General features: G+C 46.4%; 1 protein-coding gene across 1 annotated transcript in view; it reads left to right on the top strand.

The window, feature by feature from the left end:
* The window catches only part of ZHX2 (zinc fingers and homeoboxes 2), a 179944-nt gene that overhangs the window by 139449 nt on the left and 14878 nt on the right, over positions 1-25617 (top strand). Inside the window, exon 3 of the mRNA XM_027560933.1 lies at positions 20072-22816. Coding sequence (XP_027416734.1) covers positions 20296-22812 — 2517 coding nt within the window. The 5' untranslated portion in view covers positions 20072-20295 and the 3' untranslated portion in view covers positions 22813-22816. The remainder of the gene's footprint in view (positions 1-20071; positions 22817-25617) is intronic.

The following is a 25617-nucleotide window of genomic DNA, read 5'->3' as shown; positions in this document are numbered from 1 at the left end:
ATGTATGTGACACATAAAACCAGACTTGATTCCTTTTTCTTTCTGTCTCCAGGATATTTTTTTTCTTCTTTCAGAAATGCATCAGTCTTCCCCCAGCCTTGGTTTTCTGTGTCCGTGGGTGTGTGTGCCTGTATGTGGAGGTGGCTGTTAGGATTCTTTCTACCCAGAAAAAGGATAATCTGTCTTGAAGATGATGATAGCACCAGGAATTAACTGCAAAACTAATGAAGCCACTTTGTTTCAAAATATGTCTTAATCTTGTTGCCTTCTTTGTTTTGTTTTTAACAAGATTATTGCTCCAAGAAAGAGTGAGTAAAGATGGTACAATGTGAGCGATTTGCCATATGAAACCCAGGCAGACACAGAGATTATTTCCCAGTTGTCCTGGCTTGGATCTACAGTCATAAGCTACTTCAAGCCCCTCCAGGGGTCAAATTAGACTTGCTTTGTCATATGCTTTCTTCAACACTAATGTCTGCTTTATAATTCATTACAGTCGTAAGTGTTGTATGGAACCTCATTTTCCACCCAAGTCTGGTCTAATTCCAAAGCTAGTGGACTTACCCACTCTGCTTAAACTGGCGTCTTTAGGACCAGCTCAGCTCAAAACGCCTTGATCCTATTGTGGCCTTGAGGACAGACAGCCATCCAGCAGAACCCATCACCCCAGCACAACCACCTCTGGGAGAAACCACCGACCTGCCCCGTCAGAAAGGCTGTACGATTCAGGGTCCTCTCGCCAAACTCACATCCTGTCCCTTCCCAAAGCTTGTGGTTGGCCTTGCCTTGTGGGCAGGCGCAGGTTACTTCAAAGAGCCTCTCAACTCCAGTGCCGTGCGACACTTCTTGATTGTTTTTTCTCCTTTAGCTTCTCTTGCTAGAAGCAAAGAATGGCATTTGGGTGCAAAGTCTTTATTTGTAAGCCATTAAGACAGTGCTTCATTTTAACTTCAAAAAACTGTAATGCTGTAGTTTTGTTTTTTAATCCAGTCCATAAAAGGTACTCCTTAGGATATTATATTGTGTCTCTTAATATTATATTAATATAATAATTATATTATAATGTTTATATTATAATAATATTATATTAATATAATATTAAGTGTCTCTTAATATTTGATCGAGACTCACGGATGGCTTTTTCTTCCCCCTACTTGGAGATGTTTGGAGCTCTCGTCTCATGTTCATCTACCCCTGAATGGTCCCAGGTAGGGAAAAGTAAAACATTTTTCCATTTACAAAACCACCGAAGAGTTTTGTTTTCATGTTGGCAAGTAAAAAGTTGGACTTTTCAATAAAACTTTTAAAGTCCTTTCCAAAAGAAGTATTTTGAGGGAGAATATGATTTTTAAATTAGAATAGTTTGAAAATTACTTTGCAGTGAACATCAAATGCTGTGGTTAGTGGGTGAGCCTCTGCCTCTGTTTTCACTGGTATTTGTTATTGTGTTGAGGTTATTCTTGCTTGGTATGAAGATCTCAGCTTACGTGTCCTCTCCCCAAAGAGGCTTTCCCTGAATATCTCATTGAAAGTAGGTCTTGGGAATTCCCTGGTGGTGCAGGGTTAGGCCTCCACACCCTCACTGCCAAAGGCCAGGGCTCAATCCCTGATCAGGGAACTAAAATCCCACAAGCTGCATGGACCAAACAGCCAAAAAAAGGAAAAAAACAAAGAATGAAAGTAGGTCTTAAATCACCATCACATCATTTCTAAGAGCTTTTTGCACAGTACTTGGGCTTAGTCACTCAGTTGTGTTTGACTCTTTGTGACCCCATGGACAGTCTCCTATATCCGTGGAGATTCTCCAGGCAAGAATGCTGGAGTGGGTTGCCATGCCCTCCTCCAGGGGATCTTCCCAATCCAGGCAACTTACCACTATCTATAAGTTCTTTGTTTTCTATTTATTTTTTGATTTTCCCTCCCTAGATCATGGGCACCTTGAAAGCAAGAATCTTATGTCTTATTTCCTGAGTATCAAAGCAGTGTCTGGCATGGAGCAGGCACTTAAGGAGGAATGAATGAATGAATGCTTGAGCTGTGTTTTCTTTTCTGAGGTCCCATGTTTCTGCTTCCAAAAAATCAGTCTTCTGCTGTATTTCCCTTTTAAAATACCAGGACTACTGTAGGAAGGAATGGGGCATTGAGGTAGGATTGGGTGGCAGAAAGCACCTCTCACAACCAGCTCTGAATACTCCCAGGGAGGTTTGAAGGTGAGGACTGACATGGTCAGATTCAGGTTTAGAAAGATGACATTCAATCATGGCATCAATTGTGATGTAGGCAGCGGCAAGAAATCTGTTTCTAAAAATAAACATTGAAGTTCAGGATGTGATGATTCGCAAGGATTCAAGGTTAGCACTATACGACATCACTCACACTAACATCCCGAGGTTCTTTCTTAAGGGAAGCAAATGGTGTGACAAGAATGAGAGCACGTTGCAAACGGTCGTGCCACCCAGCATGGCAACCATGGCAGGGAAAGGCTAAGGATTGCTGTTTTTTTTTTTTTTTTAAATCTTTATTGAATTTGTTACAATATTGCTTCTGTTTTATGTTTTGGCTTTTTGGCCACAAGGCATGTGGGGTCTTAGCTCCCTGACCAGGGATCAAACCACACCCCCTGTGTTGGAAGGCGAAGTCTTAACCACTGGACTGCCAGGGAAGTCCCAGGATTGCTGTCTTAGAAAGAAACAGTGGGGACTTACCCTGGTGGTCCAGTGGTTAAGAATCTGCCTTGCAGTGCAGGGGACATGGGTTTGATCCCTGATCAGAGAACTAAGATCCTGCCCACTGCAGGGCAACTAAACCCACACACCTCAACTACTGAGCCCACACGCCGTAATGAAAGATCCCACATAACACAACTAAGATCCAACACAGCCAAATAAATATTAAAAGAAAGAAAGAAAGAAATGGTGGCAGTTAGGAGGTAGGCCTGAAACTGCATCTGTTGGGACCTTTTCAGTTATAGGTGCCAGATAAAGTCCCATCAGAGTGGTGTCAGCAAGCTTCCTTGTGGGAAGGTCTCTGCGTGAGTCAGATCCAGGCGTGCCAGCATGCAGAGGGATACAGTCATGACTCTGCATCTCAACTCAGCTGGTTCTGACCAGCTCCACTTGGGTCATGAGCTCACCCCTTAATCACTCACTCTCGCTGAAGAACGTGATGCAGTGAGTGGTCAGGACCAAGTCACATGCCCACCACTGGAGGATCCACAGGGGCCAAGAGTGGGTGGGGGTCTTTCTCTAGAAAGAACTGGACTGCCATGGCCAGCGGAGTAAGGAAGGCATGCCAGACAGGCAGGCGATGCATGGCACAACCAGGAGATGCCAAGGTCAGGCCATGATGTAGGGAGTCATTGCAGCTGCAGGGAGAAGCCAGGAGGACTCTGCCTGGAGCACAGGAATGAAGGATGAAGGATGGGAAGCCATTGCCGTTAAGGAGGCAGAGTCAGGAGGGCCTGGTGCATAATCACCTGTGGGGTGGGAGGGGGAGTGGAGGCGCAAGAGGAATCTAGGTTTCTAACTCGAATGACTGAGATCATGATGCTTTTATTTGGAATGAGGAGTGTTACAAAAAGATCAGATTTGGGAGACAGGTGAGGAGCTTGGCGCTAGATGAGCTCAATCCTGAAGCACCGGTGAGACTCCAGGTGATGATCAGAGATGCATAGAATCCACACTTGGAAGAGGTTCTAAGACCATCCAGTCCAGCCTCTGCCAAATTTCCCCTTCAGATCCACCTTCCAAATGGAGATAACTGAGTAGTCTGTTTCCAACCGAGAGGGACTGGGTCATCCACTTTTTAAAATTCATGTATTATTTTTCTTGGTTTTCATGAATCATCTTAGCTTGTTTAAAAAATCAAGTTTCAGTGGACAGTGGCCACTCTGGCCTTTGGTTACAAGTCTGGGTTTTCATCCTCGCTGTCAGCCAGCGTTGGGGAAGGGAGGTCGGGGGCTCTGCAGCAAGGAGTGGGGCTAGAAAGGCTGGTTTCCCAGATGTCTGTCTGCAAGGGTGAGTGTGGAGCTCCAGGATGAATGAGGTCACACCAAAGAGGATGGAGAGGAGAGGGATGAGGAGGAGCCCAGGGCATGGAGGTGACCGTGGAGAATGGAAGAAGCGGCAAAGCAGGAGCTGCTGGGAGGAGATCCAAGGGCACCACCCAGGAGAGCCAAAGGGAGGCAATTTGAGGAAGGCGGTTTGCCCCACAGAGTCAGTGACACGGGGTATATTTGGTGTTTTAAAAGAAAAGCATTGACAGAGCAAGGAGGACAGAATGTGCAGAGGTGAGGGATGAACAGGGCAGTAACAGGAGGGACAAGCTGCAGTCATCTCAAACTGCCTTTGAGACATTTTTGATAGTTGCGTGATATTAACAACAGGTACCTTCCCTGAGTCACAAGCTCAGAGTTCATCATATTGGGGACACAGAGGCAAACCCTGTCCACAGACTTTGTTGTTGTTATTCACTCACTCAGTCATGTCTGACTTTCTCTGACCCCATGGACTGCAGCACACCAGGATTCCCTGTCCTTCACTATCTCCTGGAGTTTGCTCAAACTCACGTCCATTGAGTCGGTGATGCTGTCAAGCCATCTCATCCTGTATCGCCCCCTTCTCCTCCGACTGCTCACTCTCACTGGGTACCCTCGGCACCCTTTGACATGGGTACCATTTTTATCCCCAGATTAGATAGAAAGGCTGAGGCTTCAGAGGACGGGTGTGACTTGTCCAGACTCACACACCAATGAGTGGTAGTCCCAGACCCAGAAAGCCAGTCTCTTGCACTGGGGAGTCTCTCTGCCCCAGGAAGCAAGAGTGATCATAATACTGGGTAGATGATGGTGGAATTGAGCACCTTTGGGAACTTTGATGTTGCTTATTACATTTGTCTTGCTTTGTCTACTTTTTTAGGGAAATGGCAAGCTGAGGTGATCATAACCCAAAGGGAAGGAATCCAGTGAAGGGAGATAAGAGTGGAGGGAGCCAATGAGTGCTAGGCTGGGGTCCCTGGGGAGCAGAGGGCAGGCCTGGAGGTCAGCTGGAGGTGTTACCTTATAACAGGGAGACCCGCTACCCACTCCAAGGTAGAGAGAAGAGAGATGAGTGTGGAGATGGGGAAGAAAGTGATCATGATCTCGGCAAAATAGAAAGCAGAATCTTCTCACACACGCAAAGTTGGGAGAATTAAAAACACTGGCACAGTTGCCATAGAAATTTCTATGAAATGAACAAAAGATGAGTAAAAAGATGTCGGAACAGCATGACTCAGGTGAGATGAGCTGGTGTAAATGCACAACCCCTGGCATGGGGGTTGGCAGCTGGTAGGGGCTGTGGGGGAAAGAATGCTCTGAGGGGCGGAACGCACCTGTGAACCTCACTCTGCCAAGTCCCTCATCACTGATGGAAGTGGTTAAAGCTAGCTCACTGGTTAAAGGCACCCTTCTAGGTAACCAGATGGAGTCAGCGTTAAAGGGTCTCTTTCAGTCCAATCTGCAGTGGAGGTGGAAGTTCACCCATTTCACAGTCGCAGAACTTAGGCTGGCCAAGGGAATGAGTGTGCTGCAGCTGGCATTCTCCAGGCCGCCTGTGGGTTTGGGGACTTGGGCGGTGGGCATCCTGGCTGTGGCCAAAGCAGGGCAGACTCCTGTGAGTAAGAGGAAGAACCAGGATTCAAATCAGAAGCCTGGTTCCAGCCTGTGGCCCCTTCCCCTCACCAGGTGGGCACTCGTGGTGAGGACTGAGAGGGAGCAAGGCAGCTGGAGGCCACATCCTCACCTAGTGAAGAGCCAAGGGCATCTGAGCTTAGAAATTCATCACTTTGAGTAAAAGTAAAGTCTGGGCCCCAGGCTCACATGGGCTGATATGAATCTGCCTTCTCTGGCTTCTTTGTCTCTGAGGACTCACTCCCCCACCTCGAGTCCCCACTCCTGCCACAGCTAGCAGGACAGCAGCCTCCTCTCAGCATCACCCAAACACACAGTGATGCTCACGCCACAATCTGTCTATGACCTTACCGCCCTAAGCACAGTGGATCTCATCTAATGTCACCATGTCATTTCACGAACTTCATTTCATCCACTGAAATATTTTGGATGCAGCAGACCATGCAAGCCCTTCTTCCACCTAGTAAGAGAGTGTCTCAGTGTAGCGAGTTGAGAAAGACATTACAATTCAATTAAAAATCTTACTCCTTTGAACACCCGCTGTGGAGAAGATCCACTCGAAACTTGTGAGAAACTTCATTTATAGACCCAGTGTCAGGAAATGGAGTAGCTAACCATCAGCAGCTGTGTGTTACTGGGACCCAGCAGTGAGTGCAGAGCCAAGGGTGATCTGGGCTCCACCCTCCTCAACCAGCAAGCTAACCTCTCTGAGCCTCAGTTTCCTCATCTGTGAAATGGAGAGCATTACCATCTATTGATGTTGTGGGAATAACAAAGATTTTACATGTAAATGGCATCTTATTACTATGTTATCCACCTATCCTTAACCAGATCAGCAAACCCTTCTTTAAAAAAAAAAAAATGAGAAACTGAACAATAAAAGTTAAGCACAAACACAGATAATGGGAAGTAGCTTCTGAAAACTCACCTCGCCAGCCACGACTCTGCTATTACACACGCTGTTGTTTCTAAGGATGTCTTACACTCCATTATCCAGTGCCCAGCATCTTTTTCTCTTCCAGCATCATTACTTTCTACAATTCTTCCCCTATTTCTGCATCGTCCTCTGAACTGTCATTTCCCAGGGGAGCTTGCTAATTCACTCTAGTCCAGCACAGAACACAGCAAGGAGCATCTCCCATCTTCACAGTGCAGGGTTGGCTCGGGCCCAACCACTTCTGAATCAGGAGAGGCCACTGATGGCTTCTTGCTGAGGCCGTCAAACCTGGATGATTGCTAGAAATGCAGATTCTTGGGCCTGCTCCTGGATGCTTGAGTTCAATAAGTCTGGACTGGGGCTCTGGACAAAGCACCCCAGATGGCATCTGATGGTTTGGGAGCCACCCCATAGGCCCACCCCCAAAATTCAAGTTTAGATTTAAAGATAAGCAGGGAAGACATCAATAAAGGTCAGGAATTAACTCAGAGTCACCAGTGACATTTCAAAAGCCTCTCCCATTTAACAGATGAGACAAATGGAGGCAAGGATGGAGACAGATGAGGAGAGAGCTGGGAGTTTAGAGCAAAACCCAGGATCTGGGCATCCCACTCCTTTCTCCACCCACACCGCACCCCAGCTCCCCCACCCCCACCGCAATCACCACCACAATATACCTTCCCATCAGAATTCCCTCTCCTGGGGTGCGGTGCGGTAAGGAGAATGTTGTGACTTTAAGACATAAAGGAACAATCACATACACAAACACAAAAGATTTATCCTTGGTGAACTGCAGTGGTACCTACTAACAGCTCTGTCAGAAGACCCAGCAAAGCTAAAAGCATCCGTCTGGGCTTTGATGTCCTGACAAGATGCTTCCTTTGAAAGCTCAGAGACAGTCCTGTAATTTCCTCTGACAGCCCTGGTGAAAGCTCTGAAATAAGAAGCGGCGTCCTGCCAGAGCCTGAAGGTGTGATTCCTTGAGAGCAGCATGTGTGTCCTCCCTGGAAGGCCCAGGCTCCTCCACTCGCCTCGGGCTGGAGACCCTGGCCCCAGGGGACCTCTGTGGCCTGACTCTTCACCTGCCCCAGCGTCTCCCTAGGGAGCTCAAGGCCTGGACATTTCCCTCATCTGACAGCTAGGCTGCATGCCAGCCACCTTGCAAAGAGTTCCCAGGGACTAATCTGACAGTATGACCCATTTTTCCTCCCCTGAGGGCCCCAGGTCACTCGTAGGGAAAGGTCAGGAAATGCTAGTGCCCCGTGTCTGGAGATGAGCAGGGCGATGGGGAGGAGGGAGACCAACTGGGTGGCAGTGGGCAGGTGCTCACTTGGAGAGGCTGACAAAGCCTTCCTCGAGGTGTCCAACACGCAGTGTCATCCTTACCTGGGAGCTTGTTGGCAACGCAGAGTGTCAGTCCCACCCAGACTTCCTGAATCTGTATTTTAACAAGATCACCAGGTAATTTGTCTGCACGTAAAGAGCTGTATCCCAGCTCTGCTGCTCTCGGCTGTGTGATTACGGCCACGCTCCTTAACTTCTCTGAGCTTCAGTGTCTACACAGGGTTCCGGAGAAATGAAACAGAGCACTCAGCTCATTATTAAGCCTTCAGTGAATGTTCACCATCACTGTTATCGAGAGAATGGTTAAGGGAGAATCCATTTTGCCATATTTAAACCCAAATCATACAGCCACTCCTCAGTGGAGAAGGAAGTCCAAACTGAGTGGGAGAAAGTCCAGATAGAAATAAGGAGCCCTCAACATCTACTTAAGGAACAAGCTTAAAGGCTGGAGGAAGGGGTGCCTCTTAGTAGCCTTGACTCTGACTATTGAATTTGGGGCTAGTAAAGATGATGCCTGATGCTTAGCTTGGGGGTTCTTACCTCATTAATGTGCCATTTTTCCCTGCCATCCCCACCCCTCAAAGTTATCTCCCAGCCCCTGCTGCTCCCATGATCCTCCCTAAAAGGCCTCACTACTCCTTCACCTGGTGGCTCAGACGGTAAAGCGTCTGTCTACAATGCAGGAGACCGTGGTTCGATCCTTGGGTCGGGAAGATCCCCTAGAGAAGGAAATGGCAATCCACTCCAGTACTATTGCCTGGAAAATCCCATGGACAGAGAAGCCTGGTAGGCTACAGTCCATGGGGTCGCAAAGAGTTGGACACAACTGAGCGACTTCACTTTCACTTTAACTCCTTCACCAGCAGGATGAAACCCCGCCTCTTCAGCATGGCGTTCAGTGGCAGCATGATTCACAGTCTGGCCCAGGCTGATTTATCAGGTGCCTCGGGCCTGCCATCACACCTGCCCTTTAGCTTCAGTCCTTTTCATTCCTCTGGCGTTTCCTTCTTCTCACTGCATCCTCTGCCTGGGAGTACTCTGTTCCTCTGATCAGAATCATTCCCCTTCTCTGTACCCGACAGGATCCAACTCTGCCTTTGGAGCCCTGCCTCAGACTCCCAGGGCAACAGAAATAAAAGCAAAACTAAACAAATGGGACCTAATCAAGCTTGTAAATTTTTGCACAGCAAAAGAAACTGTAAAATGAAAAGATACCTGCAGAATGAGAGAAAACATTTCCAAATGATGCCACCGACAAGGGCTTAATTTCTAAAATATACAAACAACTCATACAACTAAATATCAAGAAAACAAAACTAATCAAAAAATGGGAAGAAAACCTATATAGACATTTCTTCAAAAAAGACATACAGATGGGCAGCAGGCACATGAAAAGATGCTCAACATCATTAATTAGAAATGCAAATCAAAACTACAATGAGATATCACTTCACACCAGTCAGAATAACCATCATTAATACAGTTACCGTATAATCCAGCAATCCCACTACTGGGCGTATAGCTGAAGAAAACTATACTTTGAAAAGATATATGCACCCCGCTGTTCATAGCAGCACTATTTGTAATACCAAGACATGGAAACAGTGTAAATGTCCACCAACAGATGAATAAAGATGTGGTGCCTATATACAACGGATTTCTACCCAGCCATACAAAATAAGAAATAATGCCACTTGCAGCAACATGGACGGACCTAGAGATTGTCATACTAAGTGATGTAAGTCACAAGAGAAAGACACACAGTGTATGATACCACTTACATGTGAAATCTAAAATACGGCACAAATGAACCTATCTACGAGACAAAAACATAATCAAGGACATAGAGAACAGGCTGGCTTGTGCCAAGGGGGAGGGGGTTAAGGGAGGAGTGAATTAGTATGGGCTTGAAAGTGAAAGTGAAGTCGCTCAGTCGTGTCTGACTCTTTGCGACCCCATGGACTGTAGCGTCCCTCCATGGGATTCTCCAGGCAAGAGTACTGGAGTGGGTTGCCGTTTTCCTTCTTCAGGGGATCTTCCCGACCCAGGGATCGAACCCGCGTCTCCCGCATTCCAGGCAGACGCTTTAACCTCTGAGCCACCAGGGAAGCCCAGTATGGGATTAGCAGATGCAGATTATTATATAGAATGGATAAACAACAAGGTCTTGCTGTATCGCACAAGGATACACAATATAGCCCAGAATTATAGTCAACATTCTGTGACAAACCGTAATGGAAAAGAACGCCAAAAAGAATGTACATATATAAAGTAACATTGTAAATCAGCTATACTTCAACAAAGTAAAATTTAAAAATCACACCTCCCCACCCCCACCGTCTTCGCTGCCTGACTTTCCTCCATCATGCTTTTCAGTGTCAGCTTCTGCTCGCTCATTTCATGAACGTGAGCACCTCAAGAGCAGAGACTCCTCTCTGCTCGCTCCTGCATCCTTGGCACCCACAAGTGTCTGACGTAGGCTCTTGGGCAGGATGCGATGACTGCATACATAAATCATTGTGTGCCATCGAGGGGTGTTCAGACGGCCCTGCCCTGCTCAGTTGTGAAGAGCTGAATTATTCCCCACCCCCAGATTCATATGTTGGAATCCAAACCCTCAGAATGTGGCTATATTTGGAGATAGGTTTTTTAAAGGGGTGTGTGTGTTCAGTCGTGTCTGATTCTTTGCAACCCCATGGACTGTAGCCAGCAGGCTCACTTAAGTCACCTTAAATGAAGTCCTCAGTGGGGGCCATAGTCCAATCTGACTGGTGTCTTCATAAGAAGAGGAGATTAGGAGATAGACGCACATGGAAGGGAGGCCACAGGAGGGCACAGAGAGAAGAGGGCCATCTGCAACCAAGGGGAGAGGCTTCAGAAGACAGTAACCCTGCAGAAACCTTGGTCCTGGACGTCCAGCCTCCAGAATCAAGAGAAATACATTTCTGTGGTTTAAGCCACAGAAATCTGTGTAATTTGTCATGGCAGCCTGAGCTGACTATTGCACCAGCTGTGAACTCCTTGAGGACAAGAACCCATGGTTTCTTCGTATCCACATAGGTTCTAGTATCCACAAGGTTCTACTCCAAACCCATACTCAGTAAACAGGGCTCTAATCAAACTGCACTCCCCTTGCAACAGAAAGATGATGATGGAAGAAGCACTGAGTGGTGAAGGGAGAGCCCTGCATAGACAGCCAGAAGTGAGTTGTTCATAATCGTCTACACAGGCTGGCCATCTTCCTTACATGTTATCTATTTCAAGGTGGTGTCGTCTCTTACTTGCTGTTGGGTTTCTTTGTGGGGTGTGATAAATGCCACGGTGGATAAAAGGAAAATCCAGTCAATTGCAAAAACAGACAAAGGAGGCAGGAGTCTGTACTCAGTGTTAGGGCTCCCTTTCCATGTAACAGGTATGTGTGATGCTCTTAGCAGTCGTGTGAGGGGTGGGATTCAAGACAGAAAGAGGCACGATGGAGAAGAGTCACAGAGGAAGGCCACTCCTCACCTCTCCTCTCCTTCTGGGCTCCAGGATCTTAAAGATGTTTTAATCTGCTTGGGTCACCCCTCCAAAGGTAGCGATTGCCCTGCCAACCCCGGGACCACTCGGTTGTGCTTTGGAGTGTTTGCAGGTTAGTACACAACATGCCTGTGCCCAGTTCGGATCTGCTGGGAAGCCGGTCAAGAGCAAGGCCAGTGGCATGGAGCCAGTCTGTTGTCATACTCACCACCCACCGTGGAAGGGACTGTGTTGGAGTTTTAATGTGCATTTTAAATACACATGCTAAGCAGAAATTTTGGTTCATTTGACTTGTTAATTTTTCTCTTATGATGCTCACACCAAAGACTGTAGTTCTGACACTTCTGGTTAACAAATGTGTGAGCCACCTCCCACCTCCGCCAAGTAATTCTCTGTGACATCAGTTGGTGTCCTATAATTTAACTCAGTTCTGACACTGTCTACCTAGAGATAATGCCAGGTTCTACAGGGTAAGGACTCAGTCCTCCAGGACTTCCCTACCCAACTTCAGATGCCACTCGGAAGTCCAAGTTGTCCCCTGTGCTTCTGATGACTCTGTCAACTGGAAGCTTCCATGACCTCCTTCTTTAATTAATTTTAATGAATTAATTTGCTAGAGCAGTTCAGGAAAACAGTTTACTTACTAGATTACTGGTTTGTTATAAAAAATATATATAACTCAGGAACAGCCAGATGGAAGAGATACACAGAGCAGGGTATGTGGGAAGGGGTGCAAACTTCCATGTTCCCTCCAGCATCACTCCTCTGGCACCTCCATACATTCATCAACCCAGAAAACTCCCAGGATTCTGTACTTTGGGGATTCTTATAAAGGCTTCATCAAGTAAGCATGACCAATCGCTAACTCAATTTCCAGGCTCTCTCCGGAGAATGAGGGTTGGACCGAAAGTTCTACGCTTCTGATCATGGCTTTGTCTTTTGGGTGACCAGCCCCCATCCAGCAGTCCGTCAAGAGTCACCTCATTAGAACAAAAGACATTCCTATGGCCCAGGAAATTCCAAGGAATTTGGGAACTCTGAGCAGGAAGCACACACTTACAAGTATATATTTTTTATTGTCTCACATTTTGTCTACTCAAGTTTCAAAGATGTCATCTTATGTTTTCTCTGGAAGCTTCGTGGTTCCAGCACTATATTTAGATCTCTGATCTACTGTTAACTCATTTTTTGCATACACGGAGAGGTAGGAGTTGAATTCTTTTCTTTTTCATATGGATATTCAGTTATGCTCTCACCATTAAAAAGAAGACTTTCTCCTATGAAATTGACTTGTTCAAAAATTAACTGACCATAAATGTGGATTTTTTTTTTTTGGATGTCCTATTCTGCTGTAGTCACCTAATAGTTTATTCTTGTATCCAAACCATACTCAATTGATTATTGTTGCTTAATAGAAAGTCTTGAAATTAGTTTATAGCCCCCAACTTTGTTCTTTTTCAGTACTATTTTGGTTCTTCTAGGTACCTTGAATTGTCATATAAGTTTTACAATCAACTCATCAGTTTCTTCAAAACTCCTCTTGGAATTTAGGATTGTGAGCTATAGATCAATTTACAGAGAGTGGATATCTTAATAACATCAAATTGTCCAATCCATGAACACTGCATACCTTTACATTTATTTAGATCTTTAATTTCCCTCCCTGGTGGCTCAGCTGGTAAAGAAGCTGCCTGCAACACAGGAGACCTAGGTTCAATCCCGAGGTTGGGAAGATCCCCTGGAGAAGAGAAGAGAAGAGAACAGCTACCCACTCCAGTATTCTGGCCTGGAGAATTCCATGAAGTGTATAGTCCATGGGGTTGCAAAGAGTCAGACATGACTGAGCGACTTTCACTTTTAATTTCTCTCAGCAGTCTTCTTTTTTAACATTTAAAAAATTACTTTATTTTAATTGGAGAATAATTACAATATTGTGATGGTTTTTGCCATACATCAGCATGAATCGGCCACAGGTATACATGTGTTCCCCACCTTCCTGAACAACCCCCACCTTCCTCCACACACTACATTTTAAGGATCCTTGAAAGACAGCTTGAGAGATTTGCTCTTTGCTCTTTTTTTTTTAATTAATTAATTTATTTTAATTGGAGACTAATTACTTTACAATATTGTAATAGTTTTTGCCATACATTGACATGAATCAGCCATGGGTGTACATGTTTTCCCCATCCTGAACCCCCATCCCATCCCTCAGGGTCATCCCAGTGCACCAGCACTGAGCACCCTGTCTCATGCATCGAACCTGGACTGGCAATCTATTTCACATATGATAATATACATGTTTCAATGCTATTCTCTCAAATCATCCCACCTATGATACATATCTCTAACCAGGGACTCACGTACAGAATCTATAAGGAATCCTACTAATCAATAACAAAAAGACAACTTTAAAAATGGGCCAAAGACTTGAAAAGACATTGCACAAAAGAAGACAGATGAATAGTCATTGACATGAAAAATGCTTAATATCAATATTCATTAGGAAATGCAAATTAAAACCACAATGAAATACATTTCATACCCACTAGAGTGTATTTTTTTTTAATGACAGCAAAAGGGCCCTAGGAATCTTTTTTGAAGAGAGGGAAATATTCTAAAATGAGAGTGGTGATGGCTACACAACTTTACAAATTTACCCACAAAAATCATTGAAACATACCATCACAATAGGTGGATTTTAGGATATGTAAATTATTCCTCATTAAGCTCATACATTACTGATGAAAGTGTTAGCCATATATTACAATTTAAAGACACAAGCTGGGCTTTGCTGGCAGTCCAGTGGTTGAGATTCTGCCTTCCAATGCAGGGAGCACAGGTTCAATCCCTGCTCAAGAAACTAAGGTCCCACATGCTGCGAGGTACAGCCAAAAATTTTAAAAAACAAAGACACAAGCATGTAGAGAAATTGTAAACAAATGCTGGAGAAAGATAAACATAAAATTCAGGATAGTTTTCACCCCTAGGAAGGAAGGGAGGGGGATAGGAAGTGATAAGGGCAAAGAGGGAACTTCAAAGGTATTTGTAATCTTTTTTCCCTATATTGGGTGATGATACACAGTGTTCATTGTATCAACAGTTTTTATAGCTTACATATAGTCTATAGATTGTTATTTTGTTTCTGTCCTGTAGTTAATAACTGCAACTTCAAATGAATAAAATAAAGCATAAAAGAAAGTAAAGGCAGACCTGATAAGAACACCTGATACACACTATCCAGTGGGGAGTAAGACACAACCCAACCTGAGACTTCATCACAGCACAGAAGGCAGAGTTGGAAGACAGTCTGCAGAGATGAAAGCCAGTGGGCATTCACAGACTCATAAGGCAAACCGATGGAGAATGGGGGACCAGATAGTGAGGAAGAGGATAACAGGTTGGCTGAAAGTCATAACTTCTCCACTTTGGGTTCACAAGGGGTCGGGGGAACACAGCACCCCATCTGTCCTTAAAAAATAAATACGCGTGCATGCCTGCATGCATTCATTCTTTTTTGCTAACTTAGGCCAGTGTACACCTGAAGCTGAAAACCTGGCCAGAAATATGCAGCCCTCGTGCTGGCGAGTGGCCGGCCTCATGGCACTAGTCCTGACCTCTCACTGGTGGCTCACAGACTTTCAGAAAGACAGACGCCAACTCTCTACTGATCTGCAGACACTCTCCCCCTTGTGCCCGGATTACTCTTCCAAGGGCAGTGGTTCTTGCAGCTCCACGGGGAGGACCCTGGGAGAGGAACGCTTCAAAGACTCACTGTTTAATGAGCCCTCCCCACCCTTCTCTTTCCTTTCTTCATCTTTCCTTCTTTTTAATCTGCTGTGGTTTGGATCCCCGGTTGCCAAATACATTTTAGAAGATATCGTCTATTCTGAACCACAGTTTTTAGAACATCAAAAAGCTTTTAGGATATTTCACCACTATTTGGCTCATTTCTTGGCCTCACTTGTCAACAGATTTAAATAATTCTAGATACGAGGAGTTTCTGTGAAAAAAAGTCTCTTCTCTCCCCTGAACCTATTTCTGCCTCATTTCTTTGTTTTGCAGCAGAAAAGTCTCCTTTTGCTCCCTCTCTTTTAAAATTCATAATTCAAAGACCCAAGCCTCTTGGCTAGTGGGTGCAAATTTGGCCACATTCTGCTGTATCAGTGATACCTCCTGCAGAACTGGGTACCTCCTTTCCCATACAGAGTTCCTCCATCACATAAACTCTGGTGTACACTCAACACCCCTTCACACATGCATAGACACATGAGCATGCACACAAACACAAGCAACATGCAGGCACCTACATGCAAGTGCAGGCATGCTCGTGTGCACACATACTCATTACTGAGCATCCATGAGAGATTTTCCCATAGTTCATGCATCTGCATCAGTAGCAGTTGCCACAGGTAGCCATCTTGCAGTTACTTTATCATTCAACCAAGCTTTATGTAAAGCATACTGCAGACCAAATACAGGTCTAGGCTCCAAGGAAACCACAGTGATGAGTTCCTGCCTTTGTGGAGCCTATTTTCTAGAATAGCACCGCTCAGCAGAAGCTCCCTCAATAAGGGCAATGTCCTGCATTGCTTAATACAATAGCCACCAGCCAGGTGTGGTTACTGAGCACTTGACATGTGGCTGGTGCAAATGAAAACTGGAGTTTAAATTGTATTTAATTTTAATTAATATGAATTTAAAGAGCCACATGTGGCCAGTAGCTGCTATATTAGGAGAAAATGGATAGATACTCTTTCCTCCTTCTTCCTCTTTACTTATATAAGTAAATTTTGAATATTAAAAAGTACTATCTTAAAATCTCCTGCATGACTCTCATCAAAAAGAACACAAATAACAAATGTTGGCAAGGATGTGAAGAAAAGGGAACCCTCATACACTGTTGGTGGGAATGTTAATTGATACAGCCACTGTTGAAAATAGTATGGATGTTTCTCAAAAACTAAAAATAGAACTGCCATTTGACCCAGCAATTCCACTCCTGAGTATATTTCTTTAAAAAAGCAAAACACTAATTTGAAAAGATCCATGCACCCCAATGTTCATAGCAGCATTATTTCCAGTAGCCAAGATATAGAAGCAACAGATGAATGGATAAAGAAGATATGCTACACACACACACACACACACACACACACACAATGTAATATTACTCACCCATAAAAAGAATGAAATTTTGCCATTTGCAGCACCATGGATAGACTTGGAGGGTATTATGCTAAAGTGAAATAAGTCAGAGACAGAAAGAAAAACACTGTATAATATCAATTATATGTGGAATCTAAAATATACAACAAATCAGTGAGAATACCAAAAAAGAAGTAGACTCACAGAGAACAAATTAGTAGTTACCAGTGGGAGAGGGAAGGGGGAGAGGCAAGACAGGAGTAAAGAGATTAGGAGGTACAAACTATTAAGCATAAAATAAGCTACAAGGATATATTGTACAATGTGGAGAATATAGCTATAACAACTATAAACAGAGCATAACCTTTAATAATTGTGAATCACTGTATTGTACACCTGTAATTTATATAATATTATACAGCAACTATACTTCAATTAAAAAGAACTTTGCAGATTAAAAAAACATTTAAGCCCTTTTCAGTACCAAAATGAATTTCAAACCATAAATAAAGCCCATCAAGAAGCGGAAAAGAATTCCTCTGCTGCTCCAGAGAGGAAAGAAGCAGGAGGCCCGTGGGAGGTTTCCAGACGGGAGATGGACGTGGCTTACGCAAGGCAGGGAGAGGTGGAAGTGGTCTGATACTGGTTTATTTTGAAGACAGTCAACAGGATTGCTGGTGGATTAATTTGAGGGTGGGATGAAGAGCATTTTGGCCCAAGTGTGCCATGATAGAGCCGTTGGTGGAGATGAAGAACTTGAGAAAGAGGGGAAAATCAAGAACCTGATGTTCAGGGACGTCCCTGGTCGCCAAGTGGCTAAGACTCAGCACTCCCAATGTAGAGAAGCCTGGGTTCGATCCCTGGTCAGGGAACTAGATCCCACATGCCTCAACTAAAGGTCAGCATGCCACAACTAAGTCTTGGCACAGCCACATAATTAAATGAACTTTCAAATAAGAGTCTCATGTTCAGCTGAACATGTCACTTTGGGTGTAGTCAGCAAAACGACACACTTCTCCCTGCTCTGCTGTGTCCATGTCCCATCCTCAGCAGTGCCTTGAAGGACCCGTACCTACTGCTGAGGAAATTGCCCAGCAGGAAAATGCCTTAGAGTGGCCAGGGTTCTGGGTTCACCGGGGGCAGGGGGGATGCCCCACTCTCAGGTCCCGCTCAGGTTTGTCCTGACCCCCTAAGCAGATAAGTGGGCCCCCACGCCCCACATGGTTACTCTTGAAAGTAATCCTGTTAATTCTACCTTGAGACCTCTCTTCAGTGGGACTCGAGCCCAGGCCAGCGAGAGGGACAGAAGGGGATATGCCATCTGCATCTCTTCTCCCTGGATGTCGGCTATCCCTGTTTCAGAACCCGTCTCCCCACTCCAGTAGACACATGATGAAAGGCTCTCCTCTGCAGAAGTCCATGCATTCAGACACTCAGCATGGTCCAGCCCATCACTTCCCCTGTTGGGGTTCTATTAACATACCCCACCTCCTTATAAGCAAATTGTTCTTCTTTAGTCAGTAAGTCATGTCCGACTCTTTTCCACCCCATGGACTGTAGCCCGCCAGGCTCCTCTGTCCATGGGATTCTCCAGGCAAGAATACTGGAGTGGGTTGCCATTTCCTTCTCCAGGGGATCTTCCCGACCCAGGGACCAAATCCTCATCTCCTGCATTGGCAGATGGATTCTTTACCACTAAGCCACCTGGGAAGCCCCAAATTGTTCCTGAACTCCTAAATTAATATTTGTTTAATTAAATTCCAGTCAACATTCTAACAAAATTTTATTTTGCAGATGATTCTGATTTATGAGAACTGATTTACGTTAATAGGTGATCAGAAAAAACCTAGAATTGTTTGACAAAAGAAGAATGATAAAGAGGAACTCTACCCAATACTAAAACATTCTCTAATCTATGGGGAAAAAAATTTAAGTGAAGCATAAGTGGAAGGCTCAATAGCTAGATAAGAGATATAGAGCAGATATAACTGAGAAATACCCTATAAAAATTTAATGTATGACCAGGGTGGTTTCACAAATTAGTGAGAATACAAAAACACTATACATGCTACTAAGATCATTGATAACTTTCTAGAAAAATGGTTAGAATTGTATCTCACAGCTTACCCCAAGATCAGTTCAAGTCCGGGTGACTTAAATATAAAAAAATAAAGCCAAAACACTCTAAGAAAACATAGAATAATAGGTCTCAGCTATCAAAGCAAGGAACCACTTTCTAAAATCACTGTGAAAAAGATGGATAAATTTGCCAGCTAAAAATTAAAAATTCTCTACCTGTAAAACATGAAAAATAACCATAAGCAAAACTAAAAGGTAAACGACAGACTGGGAAAATTTGCAACAAACACAGAGAAGTACTAATATTTTTAATATGGAGGTAACACTTGTAAATTAATAATAAAACCACTGGGCATCACAATACAAAAATGGCATAAATCCACAATTCACAAAATACAAATGGCAAGTGAATCTTTGAAAACTGTTCATCCTTATTAGCAATCAACAGGAGCACCAAAGCATATTAAAACAGTTTTCCCATATCTAATCGGCAGGGCTTTTAATGGTAATATTTCATGTAATCTCAGTGGTGATTCAGGCACTCATTCACTGCTGGGGAAAAGGCCAAATGGAGCAAAACCTTGGCCATAAGAGTCAAGAGAATTTAAAATGTCGACAGCCTTGGACCCAGTGCTTTTATTTCTAAGCATTCATCCAAAGCTCGTTATCAGAAGTAAGGACTAAGGATGTTGACCGCAGTTTTGTCAAGAAGAGTCAAAAATTAGGAATAAAAGTCCAAAGGCAAATCCATCATGTGTGGTGTATCCCTAAAATGTAATATCATGCTTTAATCATTCTCTTGCTCAATGTTTGTGAAAATGGGAAATGTTCAAGGGAAATGAAGGAACTGTGATATCTGGGATGATGTTTTTCTGTATTATACTTTGATGCATTTTCTGTAGTGATACTCCTTTTATGATAAGAAACAAAAACATTCATGTCCATTTTCTAATGCCCATATACATGCCACTCGCCAGCCCCAGATAAACATCTTGTTTCTGATGCCGCATCCGTAAGAGTGACTTGCGAACCCAGCCAGCACTTCGCCGACAGGGTGCCCCCCACCGCCCTAGCCTTCGTGAGATCACAGCACCTTTGCTGCTTGCCTGTATCGGTTGGTCTCTAAACATGAACGAGTGCCCTGCGTCTTCATCTGTTTGTTCTGGGCTTGTTCCCACTGTCCTTCCCAGAGAACGGAAGAGAAGAAGAAAGTGATCCTTCATGTTTATGAGCGCCTGCTCTCACGCCATCTGTGCTTACCTGGGTGTCTGCTTTGGGTGCCAGTTGGGATGGGTCACGGGAGCAACTTGGAAAGTGTTGCTGGTTTCTTTTGTCTTTTTGAGGAAACTGACGCTGTCTTTGTTTTTGTCCCATAGGTATGATGCTGCCTCTTGCGTTCTGCCGTTGGAACAGTTAGTTTTCTGTGCTGAAATCATTTTGGGAAACTCAAGCACTAGACTTCAGCGTTCAAGGGAAGCCAAAGCCATTGGAGGGGGCAATAAAGCCAAAAACTTTTTATCTGAGTAGTTCCAAAAATTTCACTGCCCCTTCCCCACCCGCCCCCATCCCCCAAATAAGCCATTGCACACAGACAGGCAGCATGGCAAGCAAACGAAAATCCACCACCCCGTGCATGGTTCGGACATCACAAGTGGTAGAACAAGATGTGCCCGAGGAAGCAGACAGGGCCAAAGAGAAAGGAATTGGCGTGCCACAGCCTGAAACGGCCAAGGATACTTGGGCAGCGGAACCTGAAAACTCTTCCAAAGAAAATGAAGTGATAGAGGTGAAATCTACAGGGGAAAACCAATCCAAAAAGCTCCAAGGTGGTTACGAATGCAAATACTGCCCCTACTCCACGCAGAACCTGAACGAGTTCACGGAGCACGTTGACATGCAACACCCCAATGTGATCCTCAACCCCCTCTACGTGTGTGCCGAATGTAACTTCACAACCAAAAAGTACGACTCCTTGTCTGACCACAACTCCAAGTTCCATCCCGGGGAGACCAACTTCAAGCTGAAGCTCATCAAGCGCAATAATCAGACCGTCTTGGAGCAGTCCATCGACGCCACCAACCACATCGTGTCCATCACCACCAGCGGCCCCGGAAGCGGGGATGGTGACGCCGGGATCTCAGTGAGTAAAACCCCCATCATGAAGCCAGGGAAACCAAAAGCCGATGCCAAGAAGGTGCCCAAGAAGCCGGAGGAGGCCACCCCCGAGAACCATGTGGAAGGGACCGCCCGCCTGGTGACAGATGCCGCTGAGATCCTCTCGAGACTCGGGGGCGTGGAGCTCCTTCAGGACTCGCTAGGACACGTCATGCCTTCTGTCCAGCTCCCACCAAATATCAACCTTGTCCCCAAGGTCCCCGTCCCGCTGAACACTACCAAATACAACTCTGCCCTGGATACCAACGCCACCATGATCAACTCCTTCAACAAGTTCCCCTACCCAACCCAAGCAGAGCTGTCCTGGCTGACGGCGGCTTCCAAACACCCGGAAGAGCACATCAGAATCTGGTTTGCCACCCAGCGCTTAAAGCACGGCATCAGCTGGTCCCCGGAGGAGGTGGAGGAGGCCCGGAAGAAGATGTTCAACGGCACCATCCAGTCCGTCCCCCCGACGATCACCGTGCTGCCTGCCCAGTTGGCCCCCACGAAGATGTCACAGCCCATCCTCCAGACGGCTCTCCCATGCCAGATCCTCGGCCAGACCAGCCTGGTGCTGACTCAGGTGACCAGCGGGCCAGCGACCGTCTCCTGCTCCCCCATCACACTTGCTGTGGCTGGAGTGACCAACCATGGCCAGAAGAGACCTCTAGTAACTCCCCAGGCTGCCCCCGAGCCCAAGCGCCCCCACGTCGCTCAAGTGCCAGAGCCCCCACCCAAGGTGGCCAACCCCTCGCTGACCCCAGCCAGCGACCGCAAAAAGACCAAGGAACAGATAGCGCACCTAAAGGCAAGCTTCCTGCAGAGCCAGTTCCCCGACGACGCTGAGGTCTACCGGCTCATCGAGGTGACCGGCCTCGCCAGGAGCGAGATCAAGAAGTGGTTCAGTGACCACCGGTACCGGTGTCAACGGGGCATCGTCCACATCACCAGCGAATCCCTCGCCAAAGACCAGCTGGCTCTCGCTGCCTCCCGCCACGGCCGCACATACCACGCATACCCAGACTTCGCCCCACAGAAGTTCAAAGAGAAAACCCAAGGTCAGGTGAAGATCCTGGAAGACAGCTTTCTGAAAAGCTCTTTCCCAACCCAAGCAGAACTGGACAGGCTGCGGGTGGAGACGAAGCTGAGCCGGAGAGAGATCGACTCCTGGTTCTCAGAGAGGCGCAAGCTTCGGGACAGCATGGAGCAGGCCGTCCTGGATTCCATGGGGTCCGGCAAGAAAGGGCCAGACGCGGCGGCCCCCAACGGTGCTCTGTCCAGACTTGACCAGCTCTCCAGTGCCCAGCTGGCCAGCTCTCTGCCCAGCCCCTCACCAGCGATTACAAAAAGTCAAGAACAGGTTCATCTCCTGAGAAGCACGTTTGCCCGAACCCAGTGGCCGACCCCGCAGGAGTATGACCAGCTGGCGGCCAAGACCGGCCTGGTGCGAACTGAAATCGTGCGCTGGTTCAAGGAGAACAGATGCTTGCTCAAAACTGGAACCTTGAAGTGGCTAGAGCAGTACCAGCCACAGCACGTGGTGGACGATCACGGCTATGACACCCCGTCGAGGAAAGTGGTCAAGACCGTCATCACCGAGAACCCGAAGAATGGGAGTGAGGGGGGTCATCAGTACTACAAGGACCCCAAAAAGCTCTGTGACGAGGACCTGGAGAAGCCGGGACCCAGAGGGAAGGCAGGTGGCGAGCAGGTGAAAGACAATTTGCCGGCAAAGCCCTCGGAGGCCACGTCGGACAGGTCGGAGGGCAACAGCCGGGACGGCCAGGCCAGCGACGAGAACGAGGAGTCGGGTGTCGTGGATTGGGTGGAGGTGACGGTTGGAGAGGAGGACGCTGCCTCCGACAGGTCAGACAGCTGGAGTCAGACGGCAGCGGAAGGCGCAGGGGAGCTGGCTGACTCGGACTCGGACAGCGGCCCGGCGGAGGCCAGCCAGGCCTAGACAGGTAATGCCACCTGTTCCCCGGGGAGCCGCGGAGGGGTGCTGGGCTTCCTTCTGTCTATTGACTGTGTCGATACAGTTATCAGGTACAGAGCTGTTGACACAGATGATGTGTTCGCCTCTCAAGCTCTTTTAAAACAAAGGAAGAAAAACAGGGGTTGGCAGATTTTACATCCTTATTTGCAAGGTGGTGCCCAAGTGGCACAGTGGTAAAGAACCTGCCTGATAACACAGGAGACATGAGATGTGGGTTTGATCTCTAGGTCAGGAAGATCCCCTCGAGGAGGGCATGGCAACTCACTCCAGTATTCTGGCCTGGAGAATCCCATGGACAGAGGAGACTGGCAGGCTGCAGTCCATAGGGTCATACAGAGTCAGACACGACTGAAGTGACTTAGCACACACACAGACACGCTGGTTGTCGGAAACATCACTGCCTGTGGCCTTTGGGCATCTGTCCATTCTAAAGTCTGGTAACAAGGTGACGCGACACAAGGCCTGTTTTGTGTTCGCTGCTATAAGAAACAAACATAAATGATATGTCTTTTCTTTTCCCTTTTGGATTTTTTTTAAGAGCTAAGTGTCCAAGTTTGCTGAATAAAAACGTGGGATTGTTTCCTCTAACCTGGAAGGTTTTGAAAGCCCCTGGTGTTTGTGTTGCGGTGGCTAAAGGCAGGTGCCCCTGTGTGTGTCTGATTAAGTAACCCTGCTTGTTGCTGCGCTGATGGAGTCCCCAGAACCCCTTCCAATCTGGACGAGACTGGTATAAATTAGGTCTGTGGAGCCACAGAAGCCTGGGTAGGGAGGTTACCATGGTTACTAATGGCCATGTCATCCACATAATGGGACGTGCCACCGAGCCCTTGGTGTGTGTGCTTCACCGAGGTCTGTGCAAATCAGAACCTGAGTTAAGTTTAGAAAAGGGGCGGGGGGTGGGGGGGAGGATAAGGAGGGAAAGTTCTACCTTGGCCAAAGCCAGTGTATGCCAAGGGCAGCTTAGGACCAGCATGGAGATGCAGGATTTACAGTCTGCCTGGGCTGACTTCTCCAGAGGTCACTCAAAAGGCAACAGACACTCCCCGCCCCCACCATGTCATCTTTAAACATAATGAAAGGTAGGACCTCCAGAATGATGGATAAGGTCCCCAAGAGAGCCTTGGAGAGTACCATACCTCTTTATTTATGAACTCAGACAACTTTGGCCAGCCATGTCACTCAGTTCATTTATCCAGTCATAAAACGAGGCACCTGGCAAGTAAAGTCCTCTGGAAACCTTATTTTAGCCGGTCCCATCAGCTCTTAGAAGAGCAATTTAACGAGAAGCCAAGCACAGAATGCCATCGTGTCTTTCTCCTTCAACTTTTCAGGAGGAAGTGGTAATATGTTGGGGGTGAGGAAATGGCGCTGGTGATAGGAAGGGGTTAAAGGGCATCATCCATGGTGCCACCTCCCCATCTCCCTCTGGCCATTTTCTTGCTTCTCATAAGACCCTGCTGGGACTTCCCTGGTGGTCCAGTGGTTTCAGACTCCCACGCTCCCAGTGCAGGGGGCCCAGGTTCGATCCCTGATCAAGGAACTAGATCCCACATGCCACAACTAAGAGCCTGCATGGCGCAACTAAGACCCATCGCAGCCAAATTAAAACATAATAATAAAATAACAAATTAAAAAAAAAAAAAGATCCTACCAGTCCAGCTCATATCTCCCATATTGAAATGAAAGAGCAATTTTTTTTGTCCAATCAGATTCTGTGTGAACGCTTCTAGTTTGCCCTAGATTCCTAATGGTGCATAAACATGTCTACACGATGCCTTTTTCCTCCTACCACATAGTAGACAGCTGGGTTCAATTCAACTTCACAGATACACTCTGAGCACCTGCGGTGTGCAGAAAACCGCTGTAGGCGCTAGAGAGAACAGGGTGACGAAGACAGAGTTCTCATTGCCCTGGAGCTTACTCAACCAACAACAGAGGAAATTACTCTTTCCTTTATTCGCCAGGGTGTTCTGTTGTGTGACGGAGACGAGCACAGCCGTGGGGGAGCACAAGGAGGGGCACCCAGGCTAGGGGTCAGGGCAGGCTTCCTGGAGGAAGGGACAGCTGACTCAGCTGATAGGAAGGAATTAGCCAAGTGCACAGACAAGAAGGGCTTCCCAGGTGGCGCAGTTGGCAAAGAATCTGCCTGCCAATGCCAGAGACGAAAGACACGCGGGTTTGATCCCTCAGTCAGGAATATCCCCTGCAGGAGGAAATGGCAACCCACTCCAGTATTCTTGCCAGGGAAATCCCACAGAGGAGGCTGGTGGGCTACAGTCCATGGGGCCGCAAAGAGTCGGACATGACTGAGCGACAGAGCAGCAGCAGGAACTAGCCATCTCCCTGAAAAGGACAGGAACACACAGGAACATCTTTTTATTTATGGCGAACACCACAAGAGTATGCTAGAAAATATCCCTAAACGAGATGCTAAGATCTACTCAACACCGGAAGACACCTGATATCCCTAATGGGCCTCCTGATATTTTTCAGACACCACTGTTTTAAGAAAGGGGCCTCAATCTGGCTGCTGGCGGTGCCTGAAAGTTCTCCCGACAAGGCACCCCTTCGAGGAAGCTTTCCACCTCAAAGGGGGGAAAAAAAACCTCTCCAAAATTACTTCACAGCTTTTATGAACCAAACACAGAGGTCTCTTGAAATTCATAAATATTCAGTGATGTCTTTATTTAAACACATATTTATCTAGGAACCTGCAGTTGAGTGCAATTGCCACACATATAATCCTAGAAATAATGCATGGTTTTGATT

Source organism: Bos indicus x Bos taurus, chromosome 14, assembly GCF_003369695.1.
Source record: "Bos indicus x Bos taurus breed Angus x Brahman F1 hybrid chromosome 14, Bos_hybrid_MaternalHap_v2.0, whole genome shotgun sequence".
Classification (NCBI taxonomy): Eukaryota; Metazoa; Chordata; class Mammalia; order Artiodactyla; family Bovidae; genus Bos; species Bos indicus x Bos taurus.
Note: the sequence above shows the minus strand (reverse complement) of the source record. Positions and strands in the feature narration are given on the sequence as shown.